Below are 21,512 nucleotides of genomic sequence, written 5' to 3' on the forward strand. Positions count from 1 at the left end.
GCTCTCCAGTGGTGTCAGCTGAGAAGGATCCTTGAACTGCAGCCCTGGAGGTTTCTGCCAGCATCCCCTCAGCCCCCCTGCCCTCTGGGGCGGTTGGGGAGTTGTGTTTCACATCACAAGCTGATAAAGCTTGTGATGTGAAACACAAGGGCTGGCTGGCTACCTGTGCCTCAAGACCTGAACTATTTTTTATCCTGCAGAAGAGCAATCCTGGGGGGGGCTTTTCTACAATTCCCTGACACAGGAGGGTGCAGTCAGGCTCTGCTCCCAGGGAACAAGGGACAGCAGGAGAGGGAATGGCCTCCAGCTGTGCCAGGGGAGGTTCAGATTGCACATCAGGAGGAATTTCTTCACGGAAAGATTTGTCAAGCACTGGTAAGGGGCTGCCCAGGGAGGTGGTGAAGTCCCCATCCCTGGGAAGTGTCCAAGGAATGACTGGATTGCTGCTCAGTGCTCTGGTTGACAAGGTGGGGATTGGTCACAGGTTGGACTTGACCTTGAAGGTCTTCTCCAACCTTAAAGATTTTGTGATCTTGTAAAATTAATTTTTGCTAGAGCAGTCACTCCAAAGGCTTAACACTGAAATTCTGCCTGGTAAAGGCAGCTGGACAGAGACCCAGCACCCTGGAGCTATGGAGGGAGTCACAGAGCTCACTGCAGCCTTCCCTCTGGCTTCTCTCATTTTCTTCCTTTTTAAGGAAGAGAGATATTTTCAGTGCTTAATTATGAGCTGAGACTGAATTACTCTCCAGACACGCAGGAGCAGCAGCAGTCTCTTGTTACACTTGCCCATTTTCCAATGGCAGTGATGGTGCTGACCCCCCGTTGGGGCTGGGATAGGGGTGTATGAGGTGCCTGACGAGTGCAGGGGTGTGCTGGGGGCATGGAGAGCAATGTCATCCTTGGCACTTCTCATCTCCAGGGTGCTGAGCTTGCTGAGAAATGAGAAATTGTGACCTTTTCTCTGAAAACTAAAAATCCAGGCTGGGTTGGGTTTGCACCCCTTCCCTCTGGCAGAAGGGTAATTTCTCAGTGTCAGACATGGTGTGCAAAGCAAGCTGTGGATGGATGGGATCAGGGAGCACTCTCCTGGTCCAGAGGCTTTGGGCAGGAACATCTGTCCCACCTGGGCTACCTGGTGTCAAGCTGCTGCCAGGAGAACTGGGTGCTCCCTTTTAGCTAAACCCCCTTTTCCTCAGGCTGTACAGTTCCAGCTAAGTTTCCAGCCTTCTCAATATTCCAGTTACTCCTGAAATACTTGGTTTGCTTATTTAAAGCAGTTAATGATTGCCCTCTCCTGGCTGGTCTCTCTTACTGCTGCACAGCAGCGCTGCTTTTCCAAGCGGAGCACTTTTCCAAGCTCAGCGGGAAGCTCCAGGCTGACTCTCCCAACTCCTAGCTGGATGACACACAAGGTGAATTAGCTGTACGTTCTCTTTTTGCAAATCTTCAGAACCCTCTGCTCTCAAACAATTGGCACCAAATTGTATCTAATTTGAAGGAAAAGTTTATTGCCCTGCGTGGGGTCAGTTCCCTGCACTCCCAGGCCAGGGGGTGCCTGGAGCAGGAGATGCTGTGGCTGCATCCACGGGCTCTGGCTGTGGGCTCTTGCTGCCTTCAGCTGCTTTCACTTGACACACCTCCTGTCAAAACAACAGAAACAGGGTAAGTGAATCTGCCAAGGTGCCAGCAACAGAGAAACTCAAGAAATAAGTATTTTCCTCTCCCCTTTTAGATGATTATTTCTAAGAGGGCTTCCCTGTGCTGGCCCAGGCACAGACAGTGCTTGCCCAGGTGCTCAGCTCCTGCTGATGCCATTTTTCATGCCTCTACTGGAAAGAGGAAGCCATTTTCTGGGGCAAAGCTGGGCTATGTGTGCTGTGAAGGAAAGGGGGAACTCAGACTTTGGGGTAAATAAGTAAAAAGCTTGGGCTGCTCAGGCACTCAGCATAGGTAAAGTTCTGTTAATGCCTGCAGCTGACATGGGGCTTTGTGAGTCTGCTCCTGTGTTCTGCTCACATCCACCTCCTTCAGCCTGATCACAAAGGGCCCCAAAATGTTTGCAGTGTTTGTTGAGTTGGTTTTTTTACTCCTCAGGTGCAGTGGCTTACTTTGGCCAGTAACTGCCAACCCAAATTGCACCACAGCTTGTAAGTACAGACAGTCCTAATTCCCCTAATTTTCCCCAAATTTAAATGTGATCCAGAGACTGCAACCCCCCTCAGTCCACAGGTGTGTGCAGTTCATGTAGAGGAGCTGAGCTCTGCCTCCCAGGTGCTGCTCCTTTGCTAAATTGGAGAGGAGATCTGCCCCAGGTGCAGCCCCATTCCCAGGGTTTCCCCCCTCTCTGCCCTCCAGTCCCCTGGGGCAGTTTTAAAAGCAGCCTCTTGAGGCTGGAGAAGTGTTGGGGGCAATCTTGGATCCAGCCTGGTGGCTTGCAGTGGGGTTTTGGTCACCTTAGAAAACTCAGAGCCTGCTGATGTGGATGAGCAGGACAGAGCAGCAAAGGTAAGATGTCCTTCACCTTCACTTTGCAAACAGGAGCCCCTGTCAAGCTGACTCAGGGTCTGGGTTATTTGCACGATAAAATGTCTTAAATCAGGTGGTAGAGGTGAGCACTGGACTTGGTTAATGTTGTGGTGGAAAACCTCAAGGAAAAAAAATCCCTGGAGCCTTCTGCTCTTTCTGTACCTTCTGGGGACAGCTGGTCCTTGCTAGGGGGCAGACCCAGGGGTTTCAAGGCAAAATCAGTAACTTCAGGGCAAAAATCCCTTGCCTAGCTCCCCCTGGCAGGGGTGAGCAGGCTGTTACCAGGGCTCCCAGTGAGATGCTCAGGCGCAGGCATTTGCTTTAGGGCTGCTACTTCAAACCTCAGCTGAAGCGAGCCTGTGATGATTTAATCCTCTAAATAATTTCCAACACCTTGAAAACGTGTCCCCAAGAGGCCAGTTTGGCAGCTGGAGGTGCAGCTGGGCCCTTGCAGCCCTGCCTGGAGGGGGCTGTGGTGGCTCAGGGTGCCCAGTACCGTTTTCCACGGCGCGTACACGATCTGCTCCGCCCTCAGCCCCAGGCACTCAGCGTGCTGCTCGAATTCCTCCCGGTCTGCTGTGCTGATGCTCAGGTTCCTGGCTGGAGAAGGATTTGTCAGGTGTTAGATATGGACTGGTGGCCTCAGCACAGCCCTTTGTGTCCCTGTCCTTGTTGCCCCCCTTCCCCACCAGTGCTTGCAGTGGATGTGCTCTGTGTGGGGGTCTCTCACACACCTGAATAAAACCAACCCTGGGCATCACTTCTTTAACTCTCTCCCAAAAAACTCTCTGGTCCTGCATGCTTAAAGGGGTTGCAGGATGGTTTGATACTCCTGGGGTGTCAGGAGGGACCAAGGTGGAATATGGAGGCAGTTTTCTATAGGTGTCTTCAAAATCTCTTAAGCAACTGCTTTGCAGCCTGGCAAGATGATGATGAGTTTTTATCAGGGTCAAAACTGCTGCTTTATGGGTTTGTGGGTAAATCTGATCAGCTTTAGCACTGCAAAGCCATGTGCTCTGCCCTGGGAGTAAGTACTGAAACATCATGATTAGCTTGAAAATGTTGAGATTTTACAGTGATATCGATGCTGAATTGTATTTGCTTCCTGTCCTTTGAATATTTATGCTGCAAGTGGGTTTGGTCGTTTACTTGCTTTTCCTGCTCTGCCAAGAGATGTGGGGTTTAATGGGGCTTGCAAATCCCATGACCCCTGGAGTGTTGGTCTCAGGAAAGTCACTGACTGTTGGTGAGACCAAGCTGCTGCATGGTTTTAGTTGATAACTGTGTGTGTGGGGGTGGGTGTGCCATGATAGCTTGTAATTACTTTAGGGTGGAGTTTCATACCGTAGAGATACTGCCCCAAATATGTCCTGTCCCTCTGCATTTGGTACTGGATGAGTAAAAGGTTTTCAGAGCTCATGTTCATCAGCATCCCCTCAGTTTGCTGGGTCTTGGCTTGAAGAGAACAGACACAATAACTCAGATTTGCAGTGCAGCAGCAGCAATAAACCCCAGCCCAGGTGTGGCAATGTCAGTAGTCCCTGGGATTCAGTGTGGGGGATCAACCTTCAGTAGCAGGTGAGGAAAAATGTCCTGAAATAGGGTGATTTTTTTGGCTCTTGCTTTATATAAATTGTATTTCTTTAAAATGGGGCTGGGGTGTGAAAGAGCTGAAGGTGCCCAGCTCCTGCCCTGCTGTTGGAATGTGCTGGGACTCAGGGGTCAGGGCAATCTGTGTCCCAGGGGGCTGCAATTCCCACCCCAGACTGGCTCACCCCACTTCCTCAGCAAGGAGGAAGAACTCAGAGGCTTCATTAATTCCTGAGACCTGCCCTGAGCGTTCCCTCCTGCCCCCCAGGGATTGTGGAATAACTTCACAAAGAGGATGGTGTTCTGCAGGGATGGGAGCAGGCTGGCTCCTGGCACAGCGTTACTCCGTGGGTTTGGTGTGGCTGCGACCCCTGGGGTGCCCCAGGGCAGGAATAACCTGGGTGTCCCTGGGTTTGGAGCCCACCGAGGCTTCAGACGGGCAGAGACTCTGGAATAAAATGCATCAGATAACGTAAAACAGGGAAATGGGCGCTTTGTGTGTCTCAGTCCGTGTGAAGCCTTGGGCTGGGTGTTAACCCCATCGGTGCCGCTCACCGTGCTTCACCAGCGTGGCGTTACCGGCGGTGACTTCCAGGTAGGTCAGGTTGTGGGTAAAACATTGGTCCCCCCTGCAGAGAGAGGGGAAGGGGTGATGCCGTTGTCTGGAAGGATCAGCAAAGCCCCAGCCCTGCCCCGGGCACCTGCCACCTCCTCCTCAGGGTTGATTTCTCTCGCTGTTTAAATCAAGGCTTTTCTCTCGTGTCTTTGTCTGACCTCCAGTGGCAGCTCACGGTCTCAGCCTTGGCATTGCTCCCCCACCCCTTGGTGCTCAGACGTTTTCCACCCTGAGATCACTGAAACCTCAAAGTGCTGCCTGTGTTGGCACAGAAAAATTCATCCCCTGAAATTCTGACCCTGCGGGGGAAACAGCTTTTGGTGCCTGGCAGAGCCATGGCACAGGGACTTCGGGAAAGTTCTCCTCCCCTGGAGAGGTCTTCTCCTTGCCTGCAGGGCTTGGTGCCTGTGAGACCCCTGTGCCCTGCGTAGCGGGTCTAAACCTGCGGTCTGCTGAATGAATGAGTAAATAAAGGGGATGAGGGAGAAGGGTGCACAGGGCAGGCAGGAGCGACTCCTTTTGGAGAAACCAATCTGGAACCCTGCTCGCATCTTGTGCTGAAAGATTTTGGGGCTGTAGCAGGGAGGGGCTGGGTGGAGGGCACGGGGACCGCATCTTACACGGCCACGTAGTGGCTGATGAGCAGCTCCTGCCCGCCGGGCCCGGGCTCCAAGCGCAGCAAGGCGTGGTCGATGAGCAGCATCTCCACGCGGTGCTGGGGGAACTGGGCAGCCCCTGCCACGTACAGCCAGGTCCCCGGCAGCTGTGGGGAGGGACAGGTGGTGACAGGAGGGACAGGTGGTGACCCCAGCTGGGTTGGCAGGACAAACCCTGAGATTTCCACCCTCCCCGTGGCAAAATTGATAGCGCTGCTGGTTCTCTGATATTCTGCTAGGGCTCTTGCTTTGGCAGCGACAAGGTGAAATATTTGCAAATGAACTGGGGGGGTTAAGAAATTGCTGGGTGTGGGGGTTGGGAAGGGTGTTGGCACCGGCTGTGGTGCGGCAAGGACAGGACAGCCCGGCTTTGTCGTGGGGGATTTGCACCCCAAAATACCCAGCCCACCCGCCTTGTTTCGAGGTCACTGCTGGGAACCTGAGAGAAAAGGGCAATTTCAGATGTTCTGCACAGCAAACCCTTCCCGTTCGCTGCAGGTGCTTCACCCACAGCACCTCGGCAGATGCGCTGGGGGAGCAGAGGGGACTCGGTGGGGCTTTGGCCTTTCCCAGGGGACAGCGAGGCTCAGCAGAGCCCCCCGAGGCTGGCAGCAGGCGGGGGCAGCCCCAGCCCCGCTGTCTCTCTCCTACCTTGGCTGCCGTGGAGCTGTCCGGGCGCTGCGCTCCGCAGGGCAGCGCGTCCGCGGGCAGCAGCGCTGCCAGCCCCAGGATGGCCACGAGTGCCGTGCCCATGGCTGTCCGAGCACACCGAGCCCCGCACGGACAGACAGACAGACAGACGCTGCTGGCTCCTGCAGCTCTGCTGGGAGAGGACAGGATGTGCCCAGCCGGATCTGCCCCGGTGTCGCAAGCGGTGCCTCGGGGGCGATGCCCTCGTGCTTGGCACTCGCCCCGGCCTCGGGTGTGGCTGCTGTGGACAAGGGCTGGGAGGAATGGGCTGCTGGCGATGCAGTTACTGCATTTAAAACTTCAACCTGCCCTAAATCTGCTCATTTTTCCTCGTGAGCAGCTGCTGTAGTCACCTCACGCTCTGCTGTTGAGATGTGCAGCCCCCCCAGTGCTGGTTTGGCTGCAGACCCCCCCCTCCCCAGTCTCAGGCAAAGCCCAAGGGGGCTTTGAAGAGAAGGTGCTTTTGCTGTCCTTGCTGAAACTGGCCTTAAAAGTGGTGTTTATGGGCCTCAGATGTCACCCCTGTCCTGTTGGGGTCATCTCCCGTGCAGCTCCTGACCCTCCCTGTCCTGCTGCTGTCCCTGTGTGGTCAGGGACAGGCAGGTCCTGTTTCTCTGGCATTGCTGTGCCTTTTCCTCTCTGGCAGCAGAGCCTCCCTTAACACTTTGGTCTGGCTCTGGGAGATGTTTTTTCCCATCCTCTCCCCTTTCCCCTCTTCAGAGACACCTGGGGAAGGGGCAGCGTCACCTTTTGTCACCCCACCCTGCAGTGACCCCTGCACAAGCCTGTGGTGTAGATGGAGCCTTGTGGAGTTTGGCTTGAAAATTGATGGTGTGGATGTTCAGCTGCTGAGAGTGTTGTGGTGGGGGAGACTCGAGGGGGTTGGCAGGTTTGTGTGTCACCCTGAGGGGTGGGTGCTCATGTCCCAATGTCCTGAGGCTGGGAGGGTCTCCTGCCACAGCAGAGCTGGCATGAGGGATGTGCTTCTGTGCCCACTGCCATGCTTGGCCCTGGCTGGGTTTTGTCTGGAGCATTTCACATCTCTGGGTGGGTTTGGAGCTGCAGCACCATGGGCAGGGCAGGCAGGAGGGCGTCCCAGAGAAGGTGGAGCAGGAACAGCCAGTGGGTGAAACACAGGAATTTATTTTGGGCTCAGTTGAGAACAGTGGAACTGGGTGTTTAATCCAGGAGGAAAAACCAAAACATGGGTAGGATAAATAGGATAAGAGGTTCTGAGGCTGTGCTGAGCCTGGCTGGGGCTGGAGGAGGATGAGGATGGAGCAGCTGACCCAGTCCATGGGGGTTACCCCAGCTGAGGATCTGCATTGTCTTCATCCCTGGGCAGGGGACAGGCATGCTGGGGGAGAGAGGAGATCAGCTCTTGGGGCTCCCTCACCCCAGAACCACCGGGAATGGCTGGGGTAGGGGGCTCGAGGGGGATGCACAGCAGGGAAGCTGTGCTGGGGGACTAAACTGACATTCCCCCCAGAGCCCCATCCCAGCTGGGAACAGAACCTGGCCAGGGAGGGCTTTGTACCTCTGTGGAAGCGTAGAACACTTCCTGCTCAGTGAAGCCCAGGCACTGCAGGTGGGCTTTGAACTCCTCCATGTGCTCCTTGCTCACCTTGGGGGTCCGTGCTGTCAGGGAAATGGAAAGGGAGGGAAGGAAATGCACTTTTAGGGTTGCTTTGCTTTTTTAGGGTGCTCCCTGCAGTGCAGATGGGCAGCTCACTGCCTGTCCTCATCTTTCCCCTCTGTACCTCTGAAAAGGGACTTTTTGCCCTGCTTGTGAGGACTGGGGATGTCCATGCCCCTTGATCTGTCCCAGGGGAAGCATCTGCTCACCTGAGAGGCTCAGATTTGGGGAGTCAATGTTGATGTGGTTCACGATCAGCAGGTCTCTGTCACTTTGGATCAGTCTGGCCGTGGAAACCACCCCGTTATCATCAACTGGAAGGAATGGAGAGAGTGAGATTTCCCCAGTGGTGAGGATCCACCCCATGCTGAGCCTCATCACCTTCTATCCTTGCCACTCATCCCAGTGGGGACCACTCTGGTCCCACAGTGCTGCCCTAGATGTGCTGTGTGGTGGAAGAAATTTTTTTCCCCACCTCCAGACACGATTTTAGGTGTAAAAGGCTCAGGGTGCCACATCCTGAGGGGCAGAAGCAGGAGGATTCAAGGCTGTCTCCCATCCCATTATCCCATTCCCACCCCAATGGAGCTTTACCATGCACCAGGGTGGAATTCTGCTGGAAGACCTGGATCCTGCTGGAGTTCCTCACCACACATGTCTCGTTCCTGTGGGGCAGAGAGGTCAGAGGGAGCAAATACCCCCCAGCTTACCCCAACCAAACCTGAGGGGTTTGGAACACGAGCAGGACTGCAGAGCTTAAATAAATGTGGCACAGCTGCTCTCCAGCCCTGAGTTTGTGGAGTGTCTCAGCCCAGAGGATGACACCAGAGGGTGGAAATGCCCCTGGGATGGGGGAGCCAGATCAGGGCATGAATCCCTGTCCTTACATTCTTATGATTTCAGTGATGTTGAGCTCATCCTCGTGGCTGCCAGGAGAGAAGGAAAAAGCTTCAAATGTCACTGCCCTCAGCTCTGCCAGGTGAGGGGGGTACCTGGAGGCACCAGCGATGTAGAACCACTGTCCCAGGAGCTGCAGAGGGGAGCAGAGTGGGGAAGGTTGGAGGGGCTGTGCCAGGTGCACCCCCAGGTGCCCCGTGAGGGAAAGCAAAGGCTGTGTCTGATGTCCCAGGAGCGGGTGAAGGTGACTGCCCTGGGTGCATCCAGGCTGGGTGAGGGTCTCTGGGTTTTGTCCCCTTTCTGTTAAGGCACTGCTCCAGCTCCCAGGCTGGCCAGTTCTTTCTGCAGTGGTGCTTCTCCTGCTCCAGGCCAGGCTGTCATTGCTTTCCTCCCATTAAAGGCTCCCGAGGGATTAAATTCTGTTTATGCAGTGAAGGGTTTGCAGATGGAGACTCGTGACCTGAGCCACCACCACTTGAAGGACTTAAAATAGAGTGGTGAGGCATTGGGATGGTGCTGGCCAGCCTGGTTTGCTGGGAGATGGAAGCAGGAACCCCCAAAAGTGCCTGGTCCTGAGATTATGGGTGCAGAGCTCAAGGCTTCACCCCTTCCCCCTGCAGCAGTCTGGGTTTTTTAAGGAAAACAGGCATGGACAGGCAATGGGATGAACCCTGAGCTGCTGATGGTTCTCCCATGACCTCCTCCTGTGTCCATAAGGGCTGGGGGCTGACAGGAGAGGAGAGGCTGCTGCCTTGGCTGAGGGCAGGGCTTACCTGAGGGATGGTGGTGCTGTCGAAGGTGACCGGGACGAGCGGGGCGCAGCTCTGGGTGGCCAGGGCCAGGGGCAGCCCCAGAAAGAGGGTGAGGGTGGCCAACATCTCCTGGCTGTCCAGGAGGATGCTCCTGCTCTGCCAGGCTGCTGCCCAGCTCTGTCCCTTATATAGGGCTGCCAGCAAGGCTGGACATCCCCAGCACCAAGGTCCCTGTTCTGCTGCTGGGCTGTTTGCTCAGGCATGAAGCAACAGCAGGTGGAGGAAATCCAACTTGCAAAATCTTGGATTTCTCCAGCACAAAAGGAGGAAACACCCCCCCCCCCCTTGCCCCAACCTAATGCTTCCCCAGTGCAGGCTTTTGTTCTCAGAAACTGCAATTAATTTTGTGGGTGCCTGGCCAAGTGCTCGGCAGCTTCAGGTGTGTTTGGAGAGCTTGGGGACACTGAGGGCAGCAGGACATGGCATTCCTCCACAGGGCAAAGGAACCCTCATGGAGGTGGTGCCAAGAGCTTTGGCCCACACTCACCTGGTTTCCCCTTGGCACGAGGGTTCAGGTGTGCTCTTGGGAGGGCAGGGCCATGGGGGGTTCCATGGGCCTTGGCCAAGAGGCAGGGAACCCATCAGTGCAGTGGGCTCAGACCTTTTAAAAACCATAAACTAGGCTCAGACCTTTTAAAAACTATAAATTACAACTTCTTTAAATGCAGCATCTCCCTGTCTATCAGCCCCATACAGCTCCTCTAATGCTGGCACCCTAATTAAGTGTGGTGATTAATTAATGAATTAAACGTGGTTGCTTTCACCCTGCCCTCTGCAGCTGCTCCAGAACCGATGGCTCGGGGGGGCGGGACACAATCAGCCGGGCTCTGGTGCCAGGGCAGGGCTGGTGCCAGCCCCAGCCCCGGCGGTGCCGGGAAGGGCAGAGCGGGGCTGGGCAGACACGGCTCAGCCCTTCCCGCTGCCCCTGTCACAACCTGCACCGGCCAAGGCAGCTCCTCTGCTTTTTGTCCCCCAAAAAACCAGGATTTTTTTCCTTTTGCTTCCTTCTTTCCATTTGGTGCCCTCTTTTTTTGCCCCCTCCCCCGGCTGTTGCCCTTGTCTTTCCCCTTTTCTCTCCCTTAGTTTTTTCCCACCACCCCAACTCTTCTTCTCTTTTCTCTCTCTTCTTCTTCTCTTTTCTCTCTCTTCTTCTTCTCTTTTCTCTCTCTTCTTCTTCTCTTTTCTCTCTCTTCTTCTTCTCTTTTCTCTCCCCCTTTTTTTCCCCCTTTTTCCTTCCCTTTTCTTCTTCCCCACCCCCCCACCTTGTTCCCCAGCCCTGTGGCAGGATGGGGACAAGGATGTGTCACAGCACTTGGGAGCCAAGGGATCCCAGTCTTGCTGTGCATTTGGGAGGTTTGGGGTGTGGGTTTGGCTCCTCAGATCACTTGGGGGAACCCTGGGACATGGGCTGTTTCTGCACCTCTTGCCCACCGAGTTTCTTATTAAGAAAAGAAAAAACCAAACCATTCCAGTTCTGTTCCATTGCCTCAGTTTTAAATATTTATTTAAAGTTAAAAAAAAAAAAAAAAGGAAAAAGAAAAGGAGAAAAAAAAAGCTTTAAGGAGAACAAATGGTAACTGCAGCCTTGAGAAAACACAAAACCAATGGCATGGGATGAGAAATGGAAGGATCTGGAGCATGGGGGGGTGCAGGGAGGCAGTGAGTGATGGGTGCTGGTGATTTTGGCCTGGGGATGAGGTATTTCTGGCAGGGGCTGCGTGGAGGGCGAGGTATTAGGGACAGATCCTGTTAAACTGTTCTGATGGTGATTGGGAACCAACCAGCAGGCAGTAGTGACAAAAAACAAACAAAAAAAAAATACACAAAGAGAGACTCACAGATAATTTTTTTTCCCCTCAAAAAAATAAAATCCATAGTCCATATGAGACATGAAAACTCCAAACAGGCACTGAAGAGTTTCTGATACAGTACAGCTCTGATTACACCAATATTATTCCTTATATAGAATTAAAGATTATCATAATTATCCTCTTTAAAAAAATCCTCCAAATTTACATATAGAGACTAAATTTCTACAAAACTTAACAGAACAAAACCCTTGCAAGCTTGGCTGGGTTCTGAAACAAGGTACCATCATGTCAGTCTTGACAGAGGGGCCGAGGGAAGAGTTGCAGAGCTGGGTTTAAACGTGAGCTTAGTCCAGGGAGTCTTGTGGGCAACTCAGTACAGCCCAACTCAACCAACTCCAAAGGAGCTCTCTGAGGCTCAACACTTCTAGATGAGCTGTGTCCCTCACTCCCCTCCCAAAGCAGTGAAGTGCTGATGAACAAAAAAACCAAAAAAAGCAAATTTGCTTTAAATTATCCCGTTAAGCGATGTTGGCTGTGGTGTGAGTTGTGTTATTGACACCCATGGCCATTGAAGGATCCCTTTTAGGGTGGCTGTTTCTCTGATTTAACTGTAGCACATATTCTCCTCTCTTCCCAGAGAGCTGATTCTATGGGGCTTTTTTTTTTTTTTGGGTCTGTGGCAAGACATTGTAGCACCTTCACAACCTTAAATAAAGTCATATATATAAAATAACACACTTTTTTAAGAGCACCAGAGATTTCACAGTGAGAGGTAGAAACAAATCAGATGAGCCCATTCCCTCTCTCTATTTTAGCACCAATCTCTTCCCCTCTCCTCTTTCCATTCCCCCTTCTTTGCTTTGTGACTCTCCCCTACTCCAACACCTCACCTTGAGAGGGAGTGTTGATTCAACTCATGGAAGGAGGAACTTGGCTTTTTTTTTCTTTTTTTTTTTTTTTCCTTTTTCTTTTTGCTTTAAATAATATAATATATATATTTTGTTTCTTCTAATATTGCACATCGAAATGCTTCCTGTACACAGAGCAGCCAGATTCAACTTGCAGCTCCGCCTGGGAGACCTGATGCAGCACGTGGCTGTCCAGAAGGCCACAAGCTCTGAGAGGGAAGCTCTATTTTTTTTTTTTTAATCTTTTTTTTTTTTTTTTTCCAATGGAAAGAACATTTGGTAACTCAGGAACCAGACAAAAATGGGTGGGTGGGTGGATGGGGAGGGAAAAAGAACAAAAAAACCCACACGCTGCAAGTCGCTTGAGGTTTCTCTCAATGTTTTCTTTGGTCATGGAAAAAGCTTTGTGTGAGGAACCACAACACCCAGCCCCTGATCCCTTTTCACTGCTCACTCCTGACTGATGCCCGCTTCCCCCATGTCCTTGTTCCTCCTCCTTTTTCAACAACTGGCTGAGTTCAGTAGATCATGGGCTCTTGGAGACCTTGAGCCAAAGGCTGGAGCAGGAGCTGGCCCAGAAGGCACAGCCCAGCTGAGAGGGCAGAGCCCCTGCAAGGACCGGTCACGGGTGGGGTTGGAGCCTCAGAGCCTGGTCCCACAGCTCGGTTCAGAGGAAGCAGACAGGGCCAACCTCGAGGTGATACTGCTGTCCTGGCTGGGAGGGGGGCAGGTTCTGGATGCTGACAATTGGCAGCTGCTGAGGGTCCTGGGTCCGGAAGGAAAAGAGGGTCCTGTGCCAGCGTCCGTCCTTGATCTGCGGGGGAGGGGTGAGACAGACTTCAGGGAATTTAGAGGTTCTGGAGGGGCTAAGGTTTTAGCTAGAAATAAGATTTATTGGAGTTAATTAAAATAAATGGGTGGGCCTTGGTGGAGTTAAGAGTTAGTAGTTAACTAATAATTGATTGCTTGTCAACACAATGTTTGGTTAGCTGGGTTTAAAATAAAGAATATAGAAACTGATAAATAGCTTTTAGGAACATAAGACAATTGTGGGGCTCCTCTGTTCTGAAACCAAATTAACATGGGGAATGAGAGTTCTACCAAGGGTTCATTTATCAGATTTGCATTGAAAAGGTAGAAAGGTCAGAATGAGGAAGACTTCATTTACTTCTTCATTTTGGGACCCCTCCCCAGGAAAAGGACCACTGACCCATTTTGAGGAACAAATTACCCCTGTTAACAGCTTTTGAACTAATTATCATACAAGGAATGGGATGTACCAAAGTTATGAATATGCATTTGTATTTTGGGTATTCAATGCTTGTATAGATAAAAGGGCTCTGTAATCACCTGTAAATTGCAGTGTGTATTTGGAAGCTATCCCACAATAAACACACACTTTCTAACTTTAAACTGTTAGAGAGCTTATGTCCATCACAGTTGGATATCGGTACTAGATCAATATCCATATTTTTAATAAATCAGGGGGGCAGAGGGAAAGTGGGTGAAGCAGGGGGTCGGTCCTGCTGGAAAGGAGTGTGCTCCATGAGCTGTGAGCCTGAAAATCCCTCTGTGAGACAAGGGACTGTCCCTTGGGCTGAGCAAGGCTGGGGTGGGTTTAGAGAACATTTTGGGGAACTCTTTATCAGGCTGGTGAAAACTGAGCTTGAGTGGTACCACCAAAACAAACTCCTAATGTTGGGAGCCTGAATGCAGCCCTGTGTCTCCTGACTCTGTGTGGCACCAGACCAGAGCCAGGGTCACCACCCATGGGGAGCCATTCCCCCTTCTGCCATTTAACTGCTGCTATCCATGACAAGTAACTTCAGAAATTCATCTTTTGCTTTCTGTTTGAAGGCCATCTGCTTCATAGGAGCTGTATAGCATCCTGAACTGAAAAATTAGTGAGAAACCTGACCCTTCTCCCTTGTAGGATGAGCAGCACAGGTGTTACTGGAGCCCCAGAGTGGGCTCACATGGTAGTTGCAGGAGTCCCCAGGATGAAGTGAGAGATGAGTGACTCTGACCCCATGTTCTTAGAAGGCAATTCTATTATAATTCTATTCTATTCTATTCTATTCTATTCTATTCTATTCTATTCTATTCTATTCTATTCTATTCTATTCTATTCTATTCTATTCTATTCTATTCTATTTATTCCATTTTCTGTTCCAATTTTTATTCCACATTCTATTCTATTCTATTCTATTCTATTCTATTCTATTCTATTCTATTCTATTCTATTCTATTCTATTCTATTCTATTCTATTCTATTCTATTCTATTCCATTCCATTCCATTCCATTCCATTTTCTGTTCCAATTTTTATTCCACATTCTATTCTATTCTATTCTATTCTATTCTATTCTATTCTATTCTATTCTATTCTATTCTATTCTATTCTATTCTATTCTATTCTATTCTATTCTATTCTATTCTATGTTCCAGTTTTTATTTCACTTTCTATTCCAAATTCTATTCTATTCTATTCCAAATTCTATTCTATTCTATTCCATTCCATTCCATTCCATTCCATTCCATTCCATTCCATTTTCTGTTCCAATTTTTATTCCAATTTCTATTCTATTCTGTTCTTAAAACTATACTACTGAATAGAGGGGATACAGACAGAAGGCTTAAACAAGAATGATAGTGAAAAACTCATGACTGACTCTTCAGAGTCCAACACAGCTGATGGTGATTGGTCATTAAGTAAAAATAATTCACATAAAACCAATCAAACATGCACTTGTTGGTAAACAATGTCCAGCCACATTCCAAAGCAGCCAAACAGAGAGGAGCAAATGGGATAATATTGTTTTTTCTCTGAGGCTTCTCATCTTCCCTGGAAAAGAAATCCTGGCGAAGGGATTTTTCAGAAAATATGACAGTGGCAGGTTCTGGCCCTTTTCTTCCCTCTTTCACAGCATCATACCTTGCAATCATCAGCTGCCACCTCTGGCCTGAGCTGCCCAGTGGCCTGGAAGACCTGCCCATTCCAGGCCCTGAAGCGCAGGGCGCGCTCCGAGGGGCTCTCGGAGGAGCCCTCCCTCCACACAGAGGTGTTCAGGCAGTGGATGGTGATGTGCTGCACCACCTCGGAGCTCAGCAGCCGCAGGAAGTTCATCTGGACTCTGCCGATGTCAAAATCCAGCTGGAAGGTGACAGAGAGGTCATGGGGACACCCTGCAGAGGGGCTGAGGGGAGCAGGGTTAGTGCAGGGTGGGGGAGCATCCTCTGCTTCATTCTGCACCCGTGCCCAGAGCTGGGTCTGATGTCAGCAGGGGCATCAGGAACAGAGGCCAAGGCGTTTTGGAAAGTTTTTGCGACACAAAACTTTCTAGTTTGTTCTGCAAAGCAGGCCCTTGGCTTTGCAGAACAAACTAGAAGGTCGTTAAGCAGGAAGAAAAGAATGTAAACTTCAAACTCAATACACTTGCAAATCAGGTTCCAGTTCATCTGCAAACGAGCCCAGACATTGCTCTTTGTGTTTTTAGTACAGGTACTTCCTCAACAAAAATCCCATGGCAATAACTTCACTGGAAACTTGTGTGTTTAGGCTGACCTCACTTCTCCAGGTGGCAGAGAACAAAATGCAAGAGTGACCCAAACTTAAGTCAAGTCAATAAAGGATTTGGGAGCAGCATGTTTGTAAAATTACTGGTCATGTTAAGGTTATGGGCTCATTAAACACCACTGGAACACAGGGCTTTGTCTTGAGCCTTGGTGTGTTTTTTAACTCCTGAGAGCAGTTCTGAGTGTCACCCCAATGCTCCCCGAGCCTGTGTGCCGTGTCCTTGTGGTCACTGTCCAGTGTCCTGGGACAACACAAGCTGTGTAAATATTTGTCAGTGGGAAATGCTGCTCTGGGGCTGGGCTGTGCCTACCTTGGAGACAGTGACAGGGCTGAGACACGTCTGGCCACCGTTGGTGAAGTTACAGATGACCTGGATGGTGTCTGAGGAGCAGCCGAGGTTTGGGTCGATCCAGTAGGTACCTGAGGAAATGCAGGAGTTGGGGATTAACCAGGACACTTCACCTTTTCTGAGAATGACAAAAGGACAGCTCTGGTTTCTTGGTGACTGGTCCCAGGGAAGGAGGCTGTGAGAAACAGCCCTGTGGGGGAGGATGCAGCCTTTGCACATCTGGGGCCTCCTACCATCAGTCATCTTCTGTTCACAGTTCATGAGGTCCCGGCAGATGCGTGCAGGGTTCTCCTTGGTTCCCAGGGGTCTTTTGATGCTCTGAATGAGGTTGCTGAGGTAGTGTAGAGTCTTAAAGATCTCCCCTCCATGGTCCAGCATGAGAAGGTCTGGGTGTTGGTAACCCTGGAGAGAAAAAAAGGCAAGTCAGGGGTGCCCTGGGGCCACTGAGGGCTGTAACCACAAGGGTTTCTACATCATTTTGAGAAAAATCAGTGGTCAAAGACAGGCTGTGGTGGCTTGGGGCCAGTGAGCCACAGGCCTTGGATTGTCCCAAACAGGACATTACTGAAATGCTGGCAAAGTCACAATGGCAAAGTCAGGAGGTCTGCAGCTCCACAAATCAGTGACACAACAGAACGGGACCTTTGCCTGCATAAATTCCAGATATTCCACTAGAACAGTGACAAATCAGGGCTTTGTATAAACTGTTTCTGTGTTCTGCACACAGAAAGCACTGATGGGACCATTCCCAGTCTCCAGCCCAAGCAAAGACAAAAATGCCCTCGTACCTCTCTCTTGAGCGCGGTGTTGGAGTCGATCAGGGTCTGGAAAGCTGCCCCAAAGCCATCTTGCTGCTGGTGTGGTGTGAAAAAGATGGAAACTGAGACTGTTAGAAGCTGAGCGTGCCCTGATGCAAGAAAACACTTCTCAATCCAAGGCTGCAGTTCAAGCACTGCTCTGCTAACAGAGCATCTCCTGCTGGACCTGAGTGTGGTCTGCAAGGTCCCAGCAGCCCCTTGGCTCTGCAGGACTTGTGATCATCTTTATGAACAAAGATACAGAGATTGGCAACTTACAAATAAGGCTGGAACTCCTGGAGGTCCCTGGAAATCAGAGGAGAAAAGGGGCATCAGGCAGGAAGCTGGTCAGTCACTGGTGCACAGATATTCAGCCATGGCCTTTGAAATGCCCCTCAGTGCAGAGAAGTGAGAGAGGCAACAATGCTGTCTCTGTAAAACCCTTGGGGATGGTTTGGACCAAAGCACAAGAAACACTGGTGCATTCACACACGTGGTTTTGTGTGTGAGGAATGGGGCTAAGCCATAATTTCCAGTGAGGGAGCAGTCCCTCTGGAGTGTCATGGCCATCATTTCAGCTTGGTTCAATCATGAGCCCTTCCCACAGATACCTACCGGGGGGCCAGGGTGTCCTCGTGGGCCTGGAGGACCCTAAAGACAGAGTGGCATCAGTTAGTGAAACATCTCCAGTTTTTATTTCCATTTCTCATGGTTTTTACCAGCAGGAATCTGTTCCCAGCTGGATTTTTGGCACCTCACAGCAGCCTGTCCCAAAACTTTTAAAAGAGAGGGGGTGGCTCCATTTTGTCCCTGCTCTGGGTACATCTCTCTACACCTGGTCCATTCCTGCTGCATCCCTTGTTCCCAGCCCTCTCAGCTCCTCAGCTGTCACTAATGCCACATCCCCAGGCACTCATCCCATTCCAGGTGTGCAAGTACCCACCCTGCAGCTTTACACTTGCTAAAAGCAACTGTTTTATTTAAACACAAGATTTCAGTCAGAAAAAGAGATGTCAGATACTTACCCTTGGACCTTGAAGACCCTGCAGGGGAAAAAAAAAAGTGCAGAAGCTGTCAGAAAATGCTCATCACTGACCCAAAATCTCCCTGTACACCCATGTGCTGTTCCCAAGGCAAGGGCTGGAGATAGCACAGCTGTGGCCAGCATGGTGCAGTGTTGCTGGGTTAAGGAAATGGAAATTTTACCAGCAGAGGGGTGTGGATGTGTGTACACATCTGTAAGCAGTGTCTTGCCCTCGTGGGAGCCTGGTGCACCCTGTGGTCACAGCAGAGCCCAGAGTGACTCTTGGTTGCTCAGGGCCACTCTTAGGGGCACTCTTAGGGGGGAGCAGCACTTACCATGTCCCCACGGCTGCCTTTGTCTCCCTTGGGGCCCTGAAAGCACAGGAGGTGGCTGTCACTGACCAGCACAAGCTGCCCTGCTGGCTGCTGCCCCCAGAAGCTCCTTGCAAGGACTCATCTCTAACTCACAGCTCAGGCTCTCCCAAAGCAAGAAATGCCATTACTGGCAGTTTTGGCAATGTCTGAGCTCATCTGACTGGTTTTTATCTCTGGAGCAAGCTCTGAGTGGTGCCATGCTTGTGTTTGCACAAAGCTCTCACCTGATCTTTCATCTGTGTTCAGGGCTTTTTAGGGCAGGCAGGGATTTTCAACACTTCCCAAAATCAAGTGGTTCCCAGGTTTAATACATGTTAAAAAAAAAGTTTATTTAAATGTGTTTCCCCCCACCCCAGGCCAGGTTCTCTGGAAAATCTGGCTTTCAAAAATCTGCAGTAACATTCTTGTCTTCCAGTCTATTGAAAACCTTGCACTTCTGCATTGTTGCTCCTCACTTCTCAGCTAATAATCTCCCAGAAATTGTCTATGCAGCCAGAGACTAAGCCTGCACTTTTCTGAAGCTGCTGATCTTAAAACCCATTTTATTGTCCTGGCTGCAGCAGGATTTGGGGCTCCTTGTGCTGGCCTCAAACATCTTGGATCTCATTTAAACTCTTCTAAAAAATACAGGCAGGAAAGAAGTGTGGATACTTACAGGGCTTCCCGTGGGACCCTGAATGCCCAGAGGACCAATAATTCCTTCTTTTCCCTAGGAAAGAAAAGACTTGTGAGCCACCACGTGGGACCTGACAGGCATTTCCACTAGGGCAGACTCAGTGAAGACTCTGAATCTTTGCTGCTTTTCTTTTCTTGGTGGTGGTGTTTGCTGTATCTGGAATAAAAAACCATTTCCAAAGAGGCAGGTCCTGACAGTGTGGTTGTCATGAGCCTTGTTAAACCTCAGAAACCCCATAAATGGAAGGATTTCAGGGTGGCTGGAGGGCCCTGTGCAGCATGGCTGTCCCCAAGCCCTGTGGTCACCTCCAGCTGTGGGGCTCAGAGGTGGTGCCATGGCCTTGAGCACTGGGCTCCTCACAGAAATGGGGCTGAAGGGAGAAAATCCTCCCCAAGCCACAAACTGGAAAAGCACTCACCATGAGACCTGGTGGCCCTCGTGGTCCCTGAATGCCTTTGAACCCAAGGTCTCCTGGGGGGCCCTGTGAGCAAAAAATGAGATGTGAGGTAAATACTACTAAATCCTAGCACTAATTAACCAAACCCTGTGTTTGTGCCCTTGCTTAGAGCTCTGCTTTAAGGACAGGGGTGCTGCCTCTTGTCTATGGGACAGGGAAGATCCAGTTTGTTGTAAATTCTTTCCCCACTCCTGTTTTGCATGGCTTTTACTTTTGACAGAAAACAAACAGTTTCCTCTTCACCAGGGAAATGATATGGTGATAAAATGAGTCTGAATTTCAAGTCAAGGCTCTCAGAGTTAGGAATGCACACTGGTGTCTCAGGTGCAGGCTGATGGTTGATGCTGGAAATACAAATGTCAGAAGGGGAGAAAACAGCCACAGAATCTCTAGCACTGCCCTTTTCCTCCAACAAAGCATGTGTAAGCACACACTCACTTAACAAATGAAGATTCATAAACCTAAGAAAGTTGGGATCAAAATTCAATTTCCACAGTTCCTGCAGAGCTGCCAGCAATGCAACAAGTGTGGCATGACCCGTCCCCAGTAAAGTGAGAGCAGAAAACCAGCTGGTCCCCAGCAGCCTCTTACCTTTGGGCCAAAGAGCCCTGCAATCCCTGGGAATCCTGCCTCTCCGAAGTCTCCCTGCATGGGACAGCCAAGACAAGAACAGAGGACAACAGTAAATTCTCACTGGTGCCTGCAGAGCTCACTCAGAGATGCACCAAGAGCTCAGCAGCTCCAGAGACAAACCTGTGAGTATCCCTCAGTCCAAGCAGGACTGATGAGAAAGAATGAAGAACACCTGGAGGAGGAGCTACACAAACATCAGGCTAGAAGCAACTCACCTGATCCCTTAGAGCTCACCAATGCCACCTTTTTGTCCCCAAAATGGGAGGCAAACATGCACTATTCCCAGCAGATGCTTCTCTGGCTTGGCCCAGCAGAAGCAGGATGCAGAGCATCTACTCTGAGATTGATCTTGGAATTTCATGCTGCAAAATAACAGCCTCAATTTTTTTTTTTTAAAAAAAAGCTCCTCTTTTATTTATATTACAAACTGGACTGACCTACTACTTCAAACTGTAATTTTAAACTATGCTCATTCAAACTGTTAAAAAATGCATGTTCCTACAACATAACCTCCCACTCAAGCCCAGGAAAACCATGCATATCTCTAATTCTTTTCCTATTCAACTCTGCAGGGATTTTCCCTCAATTTTGTAAGAAAAATAATAATAAAATAGTTGAAAGACCATCAAGCTTGAATCAGCACATAGCATGTACTCTGAGAATAAAAAACCCACCCTGGGTAGCATGTCCTTATGTAAACATCCTCCTTTCACCATGCTGGAAATGGTCATCCTTTAATACTTTTGGGCTTCTCAGATGTCAAAATTCAAGATGATTCAATGTTTAAAAAAAAGAAAGGGGTCAGAAACCTTCACCAGATGATTCTTCTCCAGTGTTAGGAACATCAGAGACAGATAAGGCTGTCCTCCCTTTTGGCAGGACTGTCTCACCCACCCTGACTGTGCTTTTTGGGGTGTATTACAGTGGTTTGTGAATGACCCAAGTGATGGGGCTTCCACCCCCTTTACTGCACAGCTGTTCCAGCATCAGCCTAGAAACCTCACTCTTGGGAAGTTTTCCCTTGGAAAAGGCCATGAGAGTGAGAAACTGCTTGGCAAGAAAGGGCTTGGTTGGAGTGCAAGAAACTTTCCAAGGATACAAATTGATTTAATTGCCCATTTCTGGGTCCTGGAAAGGAAAATTGCTACTAACAGGGGACTAAGGTCTTTCCTGCATGAGGAGAATCAACCAAGCCTTCTTTCTAGAGGAATTTCAGGCAAAAGCACATGGAAAGTCAGAAGGGTTTAAATGTCATGGAGTCATCTCAGCCAAAGGAACACAAGGTCATTGGTCCTGCAGCAAATCAGGCAGTGACAATATGGGGCAAAGGAATGTGTCACTTGTGTCACAGAGACAAAATAATCTGTAATTGATCTATGAGCAATGACAAAATCATATAGGGTGGTGTTGGTCACTGCCTTTCAGCTTGAAAACTGTTAGCATGAGCTTTCATAGAAAATAGCAAACAAGTGCATTTTATT

General features: G+C 50.2%; 3 protein-coding genes across 5 annotated transcripts in view; all 3 read right to left on the bottom strand.

Moving 5' to 3' along the window:
- Positions 1-1,491: 1,491 nt before the first annotated feature.
- LOC103819046 (alpha-1-acid glycoprotein-like) lies at positions 1,492-6,243 on the bottom strand. The gene is made up of 6 exons (XM_009093498.4): positions 6,043-6,243; positions 5,356-5,498; positions 4,675-4,748; positions 3,874-3,984; positions 3,026-3,129; positions 1,492-1,643 (listed from the first exon to the last, which is right to left on the bottom strand). The coding sequence occupies exons 1-6, from the start codon at positions 6,142-6,144 to the stop codon at positions 1,527-1,529; spliced, it is 651 nt and encodes a 216-aa protein (XP_009091746.1). The 5' UTR covers positions 6,145-6,243; the 3' UTR covers positions 1,492-1,526.
- Positions 6,244-7,204: 961 nt separating this feature from the next.
- On the bottom strand, positions 7,205-9,703 carry LOC103819047 (alpha-1-acid glycoprotein). The gene is made up of 6 exons (XM_009093499.4): positions 9,388-9,703; positions 8,605-8,747; positions 8,312-8,382; positions 7,927-8,031; positions 7,619-7,719; positions 7,205-7,438 (listed from the first exon to the last, which is right to left on the bottom strand). The coding sequence occupies exons 1-6, from the start codon at positions 9,490-9,492 to the stop codon at positions 7,385-7,387; spliced, it is 579 nt and encodes a 192-aa protein (XP_009091747.1). The 5' UTR covers positions 9,493-9,703; the 3' UTR covers positions 7,205-7,384.
- A 1,214-nt stretch (positions 9,704-10,917) lies between these two features.
- The window catches only part of COL27A1 (collagen type XXVII alpha 1 chain), a 145,916-nt gene continuing 135,321 nt past the window's right edge, over positions 10,918-21,512 (bottom strand). For 2 of the 3 annotated variants that reach the window (XM_050981025.1, XM_009093500.4), the window contains 12 exons: positions 19,990-20,043; positions 19,360-19,422; positions 18,921-18,974; positions 18,227-18,262; positions 17,893-17,910; positions 17,483-17,518; positions 17,147-17,173; positions 16,859-16,924; positions 16,304-16,472; positions 16,032-16,141; positions 15,080-15,298; positions 10,918-12,959 (listed from right to left, as the gene is read on the bottom strand). In XM_050981025.1, coding sequence (XP_050836982.1) covers positions 12,813-12,959; positions 15,080-15,298; positions 16,032-16,141; positions 16,304-16,472; positions 16,859-16,924; positions 17,147-17,173; positions 17,483-17,518; positions 17,893-17,910; positions 18,227-18,262; positions 18,921-18,974; positions 19,360-19,422; positions 19,990-20,043 — 999 coding nt within the window. In that variant the 3' untranslated portion in view covers positions 10,918-12,812. The remainder of the gene's footprint in view (positions 12,960-15,079; positions 15,299-16,031; positions 16,142-16,303; positions 16,473-16,858; positions 16,925-17,146; positions 17,174-17,482; positions 17,519-17,892; positions 17,911-18,226; positions 18,263-18,920; positions 18,975-19,359; positions 19,423-19,989; positions 20,044-21,512) is intronic. The other variant, XM_050981026.1, reaches the window with a different exon arrangement.

The sequence above is a fragment of the Serinus canaria genome, chromosome 17, assembly GCF_022539315.1.
Source record: "Serinus canaria isolate serCan28SL12 chromosome 17, serCan2020, whole genome shotgun sequence".
Lineage (NCBI taxonomy): Eukaryota > Metazoa > Chordata > Aves > Passeriformes > Fringillidae > Serinus > Serinus canaria.